The sequence below is a fragment of the Alligator mississippiensis genome, chromosome 1 (genome assembly GCF_030867095.1).
Source record: "Alligator mississippiensis isolate rAllMis1 chromosome 1, rAllMis1, whole genome shotgun sequence".
NCBI classification, from domain to species: Eukaryota; Metazoa; Chordata; order Crocodylia; family Alligatoridae; genus Alligator; species Alligator mississippiensis.
This window is the reverse complement of record NC_081824.1, coordinates 102,964,171-102,978,243: the sequence shown is the minus strand read 5'-3', so window position 1 is coordinate 102,978,243 and position 14,073 is coordinate 102,964,171. Positions and strand designations below refer to the sequence as shown.

At 39.8% G+C, this 14,073-nt stretch overlaps 1 protein-coding gene across 1 annotated transcript in view; it reads right to left on the bottom strand.

The window, feature by feature from the left end:
- Positions 1-14,073, bottom strand: part of SLC35F1 (solute carrier family 35 member F1) — a 458,666-nt gene that overhangs the window by 30,699 nt on the left and 413,894 nt on the right. The window contains exons 6-7 of the mRNA XM_059733219.1: positions 10,169-10,221; positions 3,155-3,309 (exon numbers count right to left, since the gene is read on the bottom strand). Coding sequence (XP_059589202.1) covers positions 3,155-3,309; positions 10,169-10,221 — 208 coding nt within the window. The remainder of the gene's footprint in view (positions 1-3,154; positions 3,310-10,168; positions 10,222-14,073) is intronic.

Here is a 14,073-nt window from a genome sequence, read left to right as displayed (position 1 = left end):
TGTTTCTTGAAAGCCTCATAAAATTATATTCTGTGAGGGGCACTAAACCACTCAGATGATTCTAATTTAGCATAAAACCATTTGCTTTCTAGTGAAGCGGGACTTTACTCATTGGTCAGCATAGCAATAAACAGAAGGAGCTGTGCATCTGAAGAAGAGTACAGCTGGGCTGGGAGTGGAACAGCTTTTCCGAAGCTAGAAAACATGCAGAATACACAGTCCTGGGAGGGGAATTAATTTAGGTCATTTACTGCTAATTTATTAGACTTCATTATTTATCACAAGGAGCACACTTTGCAGTTCTCCTTCCTCCTGTAAAAATCATACTCGATAATATGCCAGAAAGAAAACCTCAGATGAAGGCCCAAAAGCAAGGAACAAAACCTGACATCTAAAAACAAGTATTCTGATAATGAACAATGTATTTTAAATCCAGCTGCTTTCCAAAAAAAATTGTTTTCTCCTTTAAATTTTCTTCCTGGTGGACCTGAGAAATATGAAAGGAGGCAGCACTGGAGGTTGGGACTGCATTGGTGCAAAGCCTGTGCAAAGTTCACCAATCCCCCAAAAACGAGCTCCCACTGAGGGTCTCTTCAGTTGAAAACAACACCAGGAGAAAGACCTTAGGGTATTAGTTGATCATCATAGGATGACTCTGAGCTACCAATGTTTGTGGCTGGAACCAGTGGCATAACTAGGGAGGGATAAACAGTGCATCCACCCCAGCATTGACTATTGGGGTTGGGCAGTGGGGGGGAGAGGCTGCTGCTGACAGACACACAATCATGATTGTAGTGGCAACTGGAAGTCTCTGCTGCCTCTTTCCCCATGGTGCTTGGCTGCATTTCTATGCTGCTGGCTGGGAACAATCAAATGTGATCCTAGGGTGCATCAAGCCACACACTTCTAGTAGCAATAGGGCAATGTATTAAAGACATTGTACAAGGTACTGGTGGGAACTCATCTGGAATATTGTGTACAACTCTGGTCACCCATTGTCAAGTAACATAAATTCAAATGGGCACAGGTGCAAAGAAAGGATATTAAGGGGATCAGGAGAATGGAGGCACCATTTCTCAAGAGAGGTTAGAGGCTTTCTGTCTGGGCCTACCAAAAAGAAAGCTGTTAGGGGATATACTTGCATGCTATAAATGTATCAGGAGGTAAACACCAGGGAAGGAAAAGAGCAGTGTAGTACAAGAGCAAATTATTATAAACTGCCAGTGAATAAATTTAGGTTGGAAATTAGAAGAAATTGTTTCAGATCAGTGAGGTTCTTAAACAGCCTTCCAATAGGAACAGAGGGGGCAAAAACCCGTAACTAGTCTTCAGATAAAGCTTGATTACTTCATGAAAGGAATCACATGATGTGGTGATTTGTGATAGCAGAATATTAGACCTCATGACCCAGGATATTCTTTTCAGTTCTATATTACCACAGTTTATTTTACTATTCCTATGATTATTTTTTCTATTACAATAGCAGTTTTAAGAAGAGGAAATAAGGCTGTACAGCACATGTGAAAAAAGAGTATCTTCCCCATGGAACTTATGAGAGTGAATCAATCTGTTTGATTGTTCAGCCCTCCCAGTCTCTGCTGGGTATATTACACAAATGGAGAAAAACTGGAACCATCTATCTATCTCTCTGTACTTTATGTTTAAGGTAAGACAAAACCAAGACACAGAGCATATTGGGATTGCTTATACACCTCTTGTTACATTCATGAAAGATACTGGTAAGTGGGGACCCAGATTGAAAACTCTCCTGATGTAGGAATCTGACTTTGCTAAAACGAAATCTCAGTGATGACATATTGCAAAAACGAATTGTTCTTTTCATGTGGCCACTTGCCTACAGGTTACAAGATTGACTTCACTAAACACATCTATCTCATCGTAAGGAACAAATTCTAGAAGTTACTGGATGGATATCACTAACAATTTTCAATATAAATAAAATAGCGGTGATAACAATTAATTACAAATTTCAGCTAGCAACAAATTCTATTACTATTGATTTGAATTGGTAACGTTAAAGGGACACAATATCCCATTATCAATCATGTGGATAAGTATATTTTGGATACTGTATGAATCTGTACTCAATATCTGTAAAATCCCTGTAGAGTAATAGGAGCACAACAATAAGCAAATGAGAACTTTTGTTATTAGACCGAGCTGGAGACAGCATATGGGCATCTCTTCTCCTTACTCAGACCTATTCAGAGACTATTAGGTTCATAAACTGAGTTAGGATTGGTTGCCCACCCTTAAAGAATTTTGTTTTCCTCCACGACTTTCTGGGCCACCATCTTTCTCATGAAGTCACCTCCCTCTTATGAATAAATCATAGCTACATACAAAGCAATTGCCTCTGAGCATCTAATGCAGAGGCAGGAAATTATTTTGGGCAGAGGGCCACTTACTGAGTTTTGGCAAGCCATCGAGGGCTGCATGACAGGCAGCCCAGGGCAGATAAATATTAATTTTCCAAATTTTTTAGGGGCCCTGCGGGCCAGATAGAATGGCCTGGCAGGCTACATCCGGCCCCCAGGCTGCATTTTGCCTACCCCTGATCTAATGCCACTTCTCAGATGGTAAATAATACAATATAATCTCTTGAAACTGAAAACCAGAGGTGTGCCTGAACAGTATTAGATATATCAATGGGCTTGACAGGGGGGGGCTTGACTTCAAGAAAAATCATTTGCACAGTTGCTATGCTAATGGCCAAGATATTAGCACAGATACCAAAAGGACATTTTTGGAGCTATAAATAGACAAGAGGCAATATGAAAAAAAAACAACCCTCAGTATTTAAAATGGTTTAAGACATCATATGAAACAAAACAATTGTATCACCTTTGGGATCATTTACTATTTTATAAATTCATTTTTTTTTAGTTCACTAGTTTGGATCTGGTCAAGTTTCAGGGTAAAAAATTACTCAATGTCTTTTTACTGTGGGTGAAGTTAGTGTGGAGGGGAACATTTTACTTTAATAAATTACAAAGTGTGCACAGAGTTCCTCACTTGACTGCAAATAGATCCATCCAAACCTGGACCCCTATTGTTTTCACCAGGCCAGTTCATTACTCTGCATTGACAGTACTTCAGCCATCATTCAAACATATAGTTCAACACAATTTACCTTGTAGTGAAAGAGGAATAATCCACAGAACAGGCTGTAGAGGTCAGCTGTGAGCAGGGAGAGATTGACTGCAGTAGCACTGGTTTTCTTTATGACCACTGGCATGAAACTGTAGAGGCCAAACATACAGGCACTAAACCCAACATACAGCAAACCTGGGGGAGGAGAAGCAAAAACAAATGATCTTCCACAGTACATGTAAAAGACACATATTGTCTGAAGGTATGTTGTAATAAAGAAGGTGGCCATGCTTTTAAACAGGAATTAAGATACTTCATTTTCAAAGAAATTTTATTTAAACAATTAAGATATGTATATTTGTATGCAGGCTTGGAACATTAATATTAACAGATACCATGCCAGCAGAAAGGTAAAGTCCTCTTAATAATCACACATTTGCTGTCTGTCATATATCATTATATTTCATTGAAGTGGGTGTCACTGCCTCAATATAAACCTACTGAGAACATCACTCATAAAATGTAGCATGATAAACATGTGTTAAAAACTGTGTACGACTAATTGCTATGCAGTTAGTTGGTGTAGTCTAACCAGCATAAATGATGGAACGCAGCATATTGCAGATTTTCATGTCTTCATTCATTAAGTTTGATGATACAATCAGCAGAGCTCAGTGTTGAATTCATAATGAATAATTTATTAAATAAAATTCACCTGTTGTTTGTTTATGGCTTATCTGTGAACTGATTGTGATTTACTCAAATATTAGTTATTCAAAACTACAGAAGAATAAATTTTGAAGGCATTGTGAATATTCCATATAAGAAATTCAACCAGTTTTGATTGGGCACTTCAGTTACATTGAATATCCTGATTGGATGAATGCAATTCTTAAATACAATTTTGCTTATGTGTGCTTGAAGTGGAAAATTCAGAATGTGCTTTCTGTAAGTATTATGGAGTATTCACTTAAAATTCATGATTCTATTGAGTGCAGAACAGCTGCCCTATATGGCTAGGTACAGACATCCAAAAAGCCCGACGGGGAATCCATCTAAGTAGCAGTAGCAAACAGCATACGTTCTCCCTTTGGTGGGCAAGAAATGGGGGGAGGAGGGAGGGAATCTTGGACTGGGTTCTGCCATTTTTAAACCAGTCTGTGGTACAGATATAGACTGGTTTTGTGTGCTGAACTTCTGTTATGTACAGACCAGCTTCCAATCACTTATACCTACTAGGGACCCACTCAAGTCACAGTTTTGAGATTTTTGCTGAAACCGCAAAGAATAGTGGTTTCTGTGATTTTGCATGGAATTGCTAGGGAAAAACAAATCATACTAAAAATAAAATGCAGGCCACCAGTGGGGGGAAGCCACCAGCATGAAGGGGAGTGGCAAACATGGTGGCTGCTTCTTCTGCTTCTGTCTGAGAGGGCTGTCTTTTCTGCAACCCCACCCCTCTCTGCCAATCAGTGCAAGGTACAGGGCCTCATGAAGGGCAACCCTCTTTGCCAATTGGTGTTGAGGGGTGGGGCCACATGAAAAGCAGCCCTCTTGGCCAATCAGTGGCAAGGGGAGGAGGCTGCCAGGGCCCTTTGGTCAATCAGCAGCAGGGTTGGGAAAAGACTGTGAAAATGGCACGGGGTGTCACAAGTGGCTCGTGATTTTTCCTTTGTCTTGGCACACTTTGAGAAGATCCCTACTTATACCAGTAAAAATCTTTACCACTAATGTTTTTACCTAGCCTTTGAACCTAGAAGGCATGTGAATACAGGGCACAGCAATTTGTGCAAGAATTCAAATATACATCTGGGGTTTTTCTGTTTTTTTTGCAGCATTCCCTCAGGTCTGAGATACAAATTGCATGCCTCTTCATTCCTTTGTTTGTTATATGTGACAAAATTATCACCAACTGTTGACACAACTCTAATTACCAGTCATAGCACCTCTATATCCTTTCCTGTTATCCTATTCAGGGCTTAGTTGAGTATGGTTTCAGTCTCTCAGAATATATTTTAATGCAGCAACATCACCATCTCTGTTTTTTTGCGTACAAGTTTGCATAGAGATTCGGACATTTCGTCGTGATATTTGCATCCCACTGAAGCAAGTTGTCATCAAAACTCTATTATATTCAGAAGTGGTAGGTGTTTGGTGTCATTTTTAAATGAAAGAATATTTTCTTTCCCTTCCTCCACTTAGAAAAAAATCACTTTCTAGAAGTCTGTTCTGTGCGGTTCCTTTGCCTCTTGACTTCACTTCTTTTTTAGAAAACTATGTAATTATTTTATTTAGGACACACTGTTAAGTGCTGTTTTCTGGGAAATGTCATGCTGCTTGCACTCCACTAGGAGATGAAGGCCTCACCATCTTGCAGAGTTAGAATCAGGCCATGATATCTTTCTTTTGAGGCTCATGTACCACACTCATCCCTCTTGTACAAGTATGCCTATCTAAGCACTTAACTGGGAAATGTAATTAAGCAAAGCATCTTCCAATGAACTACTATAAGACCAATAACACTTAATGGTAATGGCTACCATTACTTAATGGGGGCAATTTCAAGTGACTTGAAAGTGAAAAGACTTTAGCAGTATATAAGGTTCCTAGTTTCGCTGCACTGAGCCTAATCAAAGTCTGGAAGTGCTGCTCTCCTTCCCTCCCCTCAGTTCCAAGCTGTCTCTATTTGCTTGCTCAGCAGTTTTCAGGAAGGGTTTGGATTTCTCTGTCATTCCTGACTTCTGCTTTGCTCTTCCGGTGGCACCTAGACATGCTGAGCAACTCTGCTGGGTATTTTGCCGAGATCCCGGTATCTGAGCAGACAGCAGGCTCAAAACCTGCAGCAGTGGGGAAATACTGTGTCCTCTCAAACTCTTTGAACCTGTTCAGTAACATTAAAGACACATGAGTTGTTTTTAAGAGAGAGTGCTTTGTTATTCACAAATTCCACATAATGGGGACTGACATTTTTTTAAAGCTTCTGTCAAACTAGCATGTCTTAGGTGCTGAACCTCTTCAAGTACTACTGAATTCAGCAAAACCAAGGACTCTCAGCACTTAGGAAAAACAATAAGATAGATTCTACATTTATAGAGGCAGTATTATCTGCTAGATACAGCTATAGGCTGAAAATCATGCTAGGTACCACTCCTGACTGCCACTGACCTTGCTAAGCCACTTCACATCTCTGTTCCCCTCCCACTCTTAGTTTATTATGTCTATGTAGTTTGAAAGCTTTTAAGGACAAGGACTATGGGCTTGTATAGTGCCAATCATGGTGGGACTTCCCGGCACTAACATAACAAATATCGATATAGTCTATTAAAAAAATAATTTCACTTAAAAACAAGAATCTGAAGCCCAACCAGGGAAGAATTCACTGGAGCAAGTATTGCTTGGTGAATTTTAGAGTAAATGAATCAATATGCAGTTCATGGAAAAATCAAACACTCTACTCATCTGCATTCATACAAAAGATAAATCCTGTGCTGCCATCCTTGTAGAATTCCCAGATGATTTGTGCCTAAATTTAGACTCATGCTAGCTGTTCAGGAGATGTTGTTATCGACTAAAAACTGCAGAGAACCCGCTTCTCTCAATTCTCTACAGAGTTAGCTGATAATAATGATAAATTCTTGCTGATTCTGTGTCTGGCTGTGGGGCCCCTATATTCCACAATCTTTAAAAGAAAGCTATCTAATGGATAAATTCAGCTACCATACTTACTGTATTTGTCTCACAGAAATATCCCAACTGAAATATATTTATGCCTGAAACACAGGTAGTGATCATCAAGAAATGTTGGTTTGTTTTATTAGGCAATTTTAGCATGCAACACCACTAGGATAGCTTCTTTGAACCTAGACAAGGTGAGGCAGTAATTTCACCCTTTAATTTCTCAGGCTGCATTCTGCAGAGCACTGGGTAGTCCACGGAAAACCTGCTTATTCAGGATAAGTAAATGTTTAAAAGGTTTTTCCTGGGTTGGGGTCTCAATTAATAACATTTTACATTATTGTCTTAGTATTAAGGTTCTGCAGCAGAGGACTACCTGCATTTTTACCAAGTCCCTTTTTCCAAGGATGCTTCATTTCCAGGAGAAAAAAATGCCTAAATTGTGGTTTATGCCAAAAAATGTGAGTGTAAAAAAGGCATCTTATTTCACTTTAATTATATCTATAATACAACTCAGTCAAGTGACAGTTATTGAGGATAATATATGAGCCAGAAAGAATATCGGTTGACTTTCTGATCCCAAGTTGAGACCACAAGCCTAACAGGTTTAGGAAAAAAAATCTATTTCTTTTTCACTTGTAAACCTTTATGCAAATCTGCTCTGGAAGCCATTGAGAAATAATCAGCTTGTAACCTCCTGAGGCCTTCTTTATACTGATAATTAGTTTAAAGAGTATAACTCTAATTGACTCATCATACTAGCCCATCTCTTCCTTATTTGATTTAGCCTTGACCTTTGTATTAGGAATCCATAGTTTCATTGGTTTGCATTTGAAAATCAAGGGCCATATCACAAAAACACAGTGGAAACTTGTTTCTGAGAATAAAGGACACTAGGAAAAATCCATACCTCTCATTAGGATACCTTTCACCTAATACCTAAATTTGTTCATTTCTTAAAACACTGATATTCTCAAGTTTGTATTTGTTTAATTGGTTATCACACAAATGACCTGTTGGTCACAGATCAAATAATTCAATCAGCAGAGTCAAAAAATTTGTCCTTGGGCTAAATCTTCTGCTAGTAGATACTGGTTTAGATCCACTTATTTAGTGCAGATTTACACTAACTGAGAACCTGGTCTTGTGTATATTAGGACTTCGCAGCAGAACTACATGCTCAAGAGGGCCACAGCCTACTAAATGTGAGATATATTAGAACGGATTCAGATCTTCCTATTTCAAAATCATTTGCATTTACATCAGCTGAAAGTTAGTTCATACATTCTTAATGACACAATTATGGCAGATGGCAAGAGAACACCTTTAGTTATTTATTAGGTTGCCTGCTGTGACTTTATCATTACCATTCAGAGGGCTTAAGGGTTAGCTTTGCTGGGCCACAGATTTAAGTCTGCTGCAGTGGGCAAGTATTCAGGACCAGGAAGACCCAGTCCACTTTGGCAGGGCCTTGTCAATCACTTTTCGATAAACTTGTATTGCTGCCAATGCACAAAGAAATGCACCAAGTACAATGAAAGCCCAGGAAGAATTCAAAACTGCACACAGTTATCACCATTTTATCCATGTTTTTTGGAAACTCGGCCAAATTTCCAATAATTACACTAACAAAAGAAGCACAGGTCTATAACATTCTTGGCAGGCTACTTTTCTACTCCTCCCTTCAGAATTTGTGACTAGTTTAGGATGACATGTTAACAGTAACGTAGAGCACCAAGTATAACTTTATTTTAATGGTACATTTAACTAATTAAATGAGAGCAGAACTCTTGTGGAAGTACATATGAAATCCACCTAGGTAGCAGATGAATTCATGATGGTCACTGGTACTGCCAGCAATACCAAATTAATTCATGGCCATGTGGACCTTGACATGAAATGTAACTAAGGACTGGTACAGTTTTGTTAAGGGTCTCCAATGAATGAAGACAAATGCATCTAAAATATGCATTTAAGTTGGTTTCTCAGCTAATATTTTAAACTGATTGGCTGTTTAGCTATAGAGTTCAGACATCTCATTTCTCCTCATAGCACCTCTTCTTGGGCATTCCCTATATAACCACTAGCCTTTGCATGCATTTTTGATTGCTATCTTCATGTTTATTTTAAAACTGGATTAATGAGGTGCTTGTTGATGTATTATCCAAGCAGGACGCTGTGTTCAGTATATCAACTTGCATTGAATCTGATGTGTACTATTCCTTCAAATGCTTCTACTGTCATAGGCATCATATATCTTAGGGATTTTTTTTTCTAAATATTGATTAAAATTTTTTTTTCTTGACTAATTAGAATAGAATCTTACACTGCAAACTGAGTTTCCGCATAGAAATGGGAAAATGTAACACAGCAGAAAATTAATCATAGTTGGAGTTTCATTGTGTGGGATGTTACCAAAATTTGCTTGAAGCAAACATCTGTTATACACAACCGAGGGTACTTGGAAGGAAAGTAACCATTTGCATGAAGAAATGCTATCCTCAGAAAAAGGTTTATGGCAGTAACATAATGATGGGTGGGCAAGTAGGGCATTCACCCTGGCCTCTGCCAAAGAGTGGAAGGGGGCACCAGAATGGAGCTGAACGGGGTACCTCACTCTTCTATCCCCTGTTCCTTTCCCCCACCCACACCCTGCACCTGCCCTACAGCTTCTCTGACTCCAGCTCCAGTTCCAGTAGCAAGGAGGGCAGAGCACCAGTGGTGGTGTGTGGTGTGGGACCAATGTCTGGAGGCTCACTGAGGAGATGTCACCTCCTCATTTTTGCTACTGAAACTTGGTGTTTAAATGTCCATTTAATATATGCATCAGCAGCAAAAAAATGAAGGGCCATCCTTCTTCCAGCCACTACTTCAGCACTGTGTACCACCACTGCCCAGGGTGCAGTACTGGCTAGTTATGTCTCTGTTTATGGACCTGGAATACCCTGTGCAGGCAATTTTCTTTGTTGGTTTTTTGGTTAGGTTCTGTTTTCTTTTTTTCTCTTTCTTTTTTTTCCCACTAGGCAAAAATATTGGCTTGTAATGATTACTCTAGTAATTTATCTGAGTGATGCTCTGAATCTTGGAATTGGAACCCTGTTATTGGTTTATGCCACTCTGGGCCTGAATGATCTGCTTATGACCTGAATACACTTCTTCTGTGCCTAACCAAATGGTGCAGGGAATGTATATAATATGTAGTGTGGGGGGAAGATCATTTAGAAAGGTCTGCGTGCATGAAGCATGAGGCATGCACTTCCAGCCTTTGAAAGTAGTTTGCAAGAATGTCACAAACGCAGCATCACTCCCACCCTAAAAGTTATTCCTCTTCTTTTGTCTTCTTCAGCAAAGTCTCTAATGAGCTGAAGCATCTTCTTACCTATTTGCCAATCCCATGGGACTTTCAGCAGCTCCTTGTGTTCCATTATTGCACTGGAAAACAAAAGAAGGCAAAGTTGCAAGGCAAGGAACAAAAAGTAAATTACTTTCACTCATTCAGTTTGAATGCTGACAACATAGATAGATCCACACACCCTACAAATCTATACAGACCAAATGCCGTCAGACCTACTTAATCCACCCTGACTTTTTCCATGTGTGTTTCTGAAAGATCTTCAGGGTGATTATCAGATTTGATGGCATGCAATTTGCACTTTTTTATCTCCAAGCTTCTGACCATCTACCAGTCTGTCTTCTGACTTAATAGTCTTTAAGTTCTTAAACTTCAATGAGTAATAATGCATCTGTTTGAGATGTACAAATCTTCAAAGCTCCTCACTGTATGGAATTAATACAATGCTAAGCAAATCAAAGACAAAAGGGGGAAATTTCATAGGCTGATTTTAGGGACAACCAACCAGCCAACACCATGGTTTGTTACATAAAACAGGGCAATAATCACAGCAAAAATATTAATAAATAAAGCCCAGATACAGTAGATTGAGGTAGTCCAGTTTAGGCTTCTGTTTCAGTAACTGGTGACCCTTAACATACCCATTAATATCAAATTATTAATGCCAGAAAACTCCAGAGGTGGAACACAGGTATCAAGATAGATCCTCATGCTCTCAGGATAGTGTCTTGGGGATGTGGGCTCTTTGTTGCTCCCCATCCAGCCGATCACCTGTTCAATCTGGGACTTTGGGGATGAAATCTCACGAGACTTTTAAAGTAAAGACCTACCTTTCCTGTGCTTTATAGAGAGTCCAATGAACTCACACCCCAACTGCCACTCCCCAAATGCCAAACACAGAGCTAAATGGAGGCACTGTGATTGAAACGAAGTTTTAATGACAAAATATTTTGTGCTTTTCTTTTTAGCATTTGTGTACACATATATTAAAAAAATATATAGACAAGCCAAATTCCCCTTCTGTTAAAGCATCATTGTAAAGGTGCCAGTAAGGAGAAGGCTGTGGCTCTGCAGAGTAATTTGGGAGGGTGTTTGATACATCGAGGGAAGCATGGAATAAGGCAAGATAACCTGTCAAAATCAGAGACGGAGTTGACTGGCAAGAAATAGAGGGACGGGCATAATATATATCAACTACATGGCAGAGGCGAGAAGCAAGCATCCTGATGGAGTGTTGCTGTGCAGGCTGCAGTACATTCCCATGTACTACTTCTTCATTGCCTTTTCCTGGTCTGGAAGGAAAGTCCTTAAATTTAATTTTATTTAAAATTAAATTTCTGCTCACCATATATTCTGCTCACCAGAATATTCTCATAGAATGCAGCAGCTTGTTTTCAAAAGACTCCCGGGGGAATTGCAGGTAAACAGACACGTCTCATGCATGCAAAGGCACGTATAATTCAGCTCTTTCACAGACAAAATAATCTCATCATTTTATACATTGTATTAGATTCTCCATACCTCAATAGAAAGCAAATTAGAATTTCCTCTTCCTCCCCAGGATACAACTCTGTAGACAAGATTTAGCTAGAAGGCAATGAGATCCTGCAGTCTTACTATCAGAATGAGTCCCTCAGACACTAGGTTTTGTAATAGATACTTTATTTTTTAATCCCTGTATTACCAAAGTTTATATTTCTTCAAGATGCTGTCCATACTAGCGTCCATTTAATTGCTATTCCCATCCTAGCACTGTCACATCATGGACACCAAAAAAATTTGTGATGAGGGGCTGCTGTTGCTGTGCTGGGAATGGTCTAACTTCTGATCTAGATTCTTCCCCAGTGTCTTTCATCAGATTTAGATCTTGATTGCATTGAAATGGGCAACAATCAATCATCTGCAGTTTTTTCAGAGAAAGCTGCTACAAATATAAAGTGAACTGTATTTCCCTTTGAAACAAATGCAGCTCCGGGTTGGGTTAGACCTCAATGAACTTTGTGCCCGTAACAGCTGCCTTTCATGAGGAATAAAGGTAAGAAACAATTATGTTCCTTTATATAACCAGAGAGCCAAAACATTAGCAGCCCCCCTCAAACCACAAGCACATGTCATGAACCCAAACCAAAGAACATGCATGGCACAGATGGTAGAGGGGTTTTGTTGGTAAAATGTGTATATCCAAGAAAGAAAAGCATAAAAAGGAAGGAAGTATATAGCCACAGAAACACTGGTAGCATGGCCCTTTTTAGCAGCTACTTCGCCATTGCTGTGCGCTATACCAGGGGAGCGCATCACTATGACAAAGTACCTGATCGTCACATGTAGATGCTCATGGATGCTATGTGTTATGCATAAATGTGCTCTTTGATTCACTGCTTGCATCAAAAAGGGGTAATGGTATTATAATAGAATATATTAGCACTAGATTTCTACACGGCAGTTTCCATATTGTCATGTATTTATATGCATTAAGAAAGACAAAGTCTTTGCTTTCAATGTCTTGTGTGTCTGCCAACCACAGATAGTTCAGATATAAAAATTGGGTTCTCATGGAAATAAGATATTTTAGGAACTTTCATTTTGCAAACTTAAAAAAAAGGACTAGTTGGGTGTGTCTACATGTGCCATTTACTGCAGTTGACTAATTAGATCTGCAGTAAAACATCACCGTCTACATGTGCAGTGCTGTTAGGACGGAGTAAACTAATTAACTCCACCATAAGATAATACTGCCAGACACAAGTACTATCCTACAGTGCAGCTTACTCTACCACAACACATGTGTAGACACCCACAGGACTGGCTGAGGCATGAGGGTGCTTCAGTGCAGGGGCTGCTTGCCGGCTCGCCCCACACTGAAGCACCCTTGTGCTCCAGCCGGCCCCTCTGCTGCATACTGAGGTGGGTCAGAGCAGCCCCAGGCTGGCAGGCTGATCCCTGCAGTTTCCTGCAAGCTGGGGCTGCTCTGCCCTAGCTCAATGTGCTGCTGTCCCAGGCGTATGTGTAAACACTGTGCCCGGGAGCAATAAACCCAGGTGTGAACTGTGCCAGAGTTTATTCAACTGCATTAATTTTATGTGTAGACGTGCCCCTTTGTAGGTATAATTTAAAGCACTGTGGGCCAACCTTTTTGCAGGTATGCCACAAGTTAGTCCCAAACCCTTCCTGAGTGTGACTTTGATCCCCTTCCCCTGCCTGATTTCTGCTCTGTTTTCTACTCCCTACCCTCTGCTCCTGGCCCAATCTGTTGCTCTGCTTTCTTCTTCTGCCTGATTTGCTGCTCTGCTTTCTGCTCCCTGCTCCATCTGCTACTGTGCTGGCTGTCCCCACCCCAAACTGCCATGTCCCACACACAGGGGCTGTCCATGTCATTTGGGGGACAAGCTGCAGGTTGGCCAACCCTGATTTAAAAGATTTAAAATATATGTCAAAATAGTGGGTGGAAAAAAAAACCAACTTGATTATTAAATAAATTGGATTGGTTAAGCAGAACTTTGCAGGGACTTATTTTGATCATATCCTATTTTCAACTGGACAGATTAGTGATCTGGTTTTGATTAATAATCAAAAGCTCCTTTAGGTACCAGCCACTGCTGATAATCAGACCTGCATAAAATTTAGCAATATCATCATCTGAGGTTTTGTGACTGCATAATTCATTATCAGCTCAATCTTTAAAAGCTGGAGCCTACTTTCCTCCTACAAAGCCTGCATGTCTGGACTGAAAATACCCATTTGTGCCTGCACAAGGATTTTATGGGTCAAATGGTTATGCCCAAAACTCGGGGGCCAATCTTAGAGCATTTGGTCTTAGATGTATTATCACTGCAAAGTACCTGGTTTTGTGTTTTTTTTCTGCATAGCTAAGCATCAAAATTTTAGTTACAAGGAGTAAGCCAATTAATAAAACATCTTCTGGCAGGGTCAGT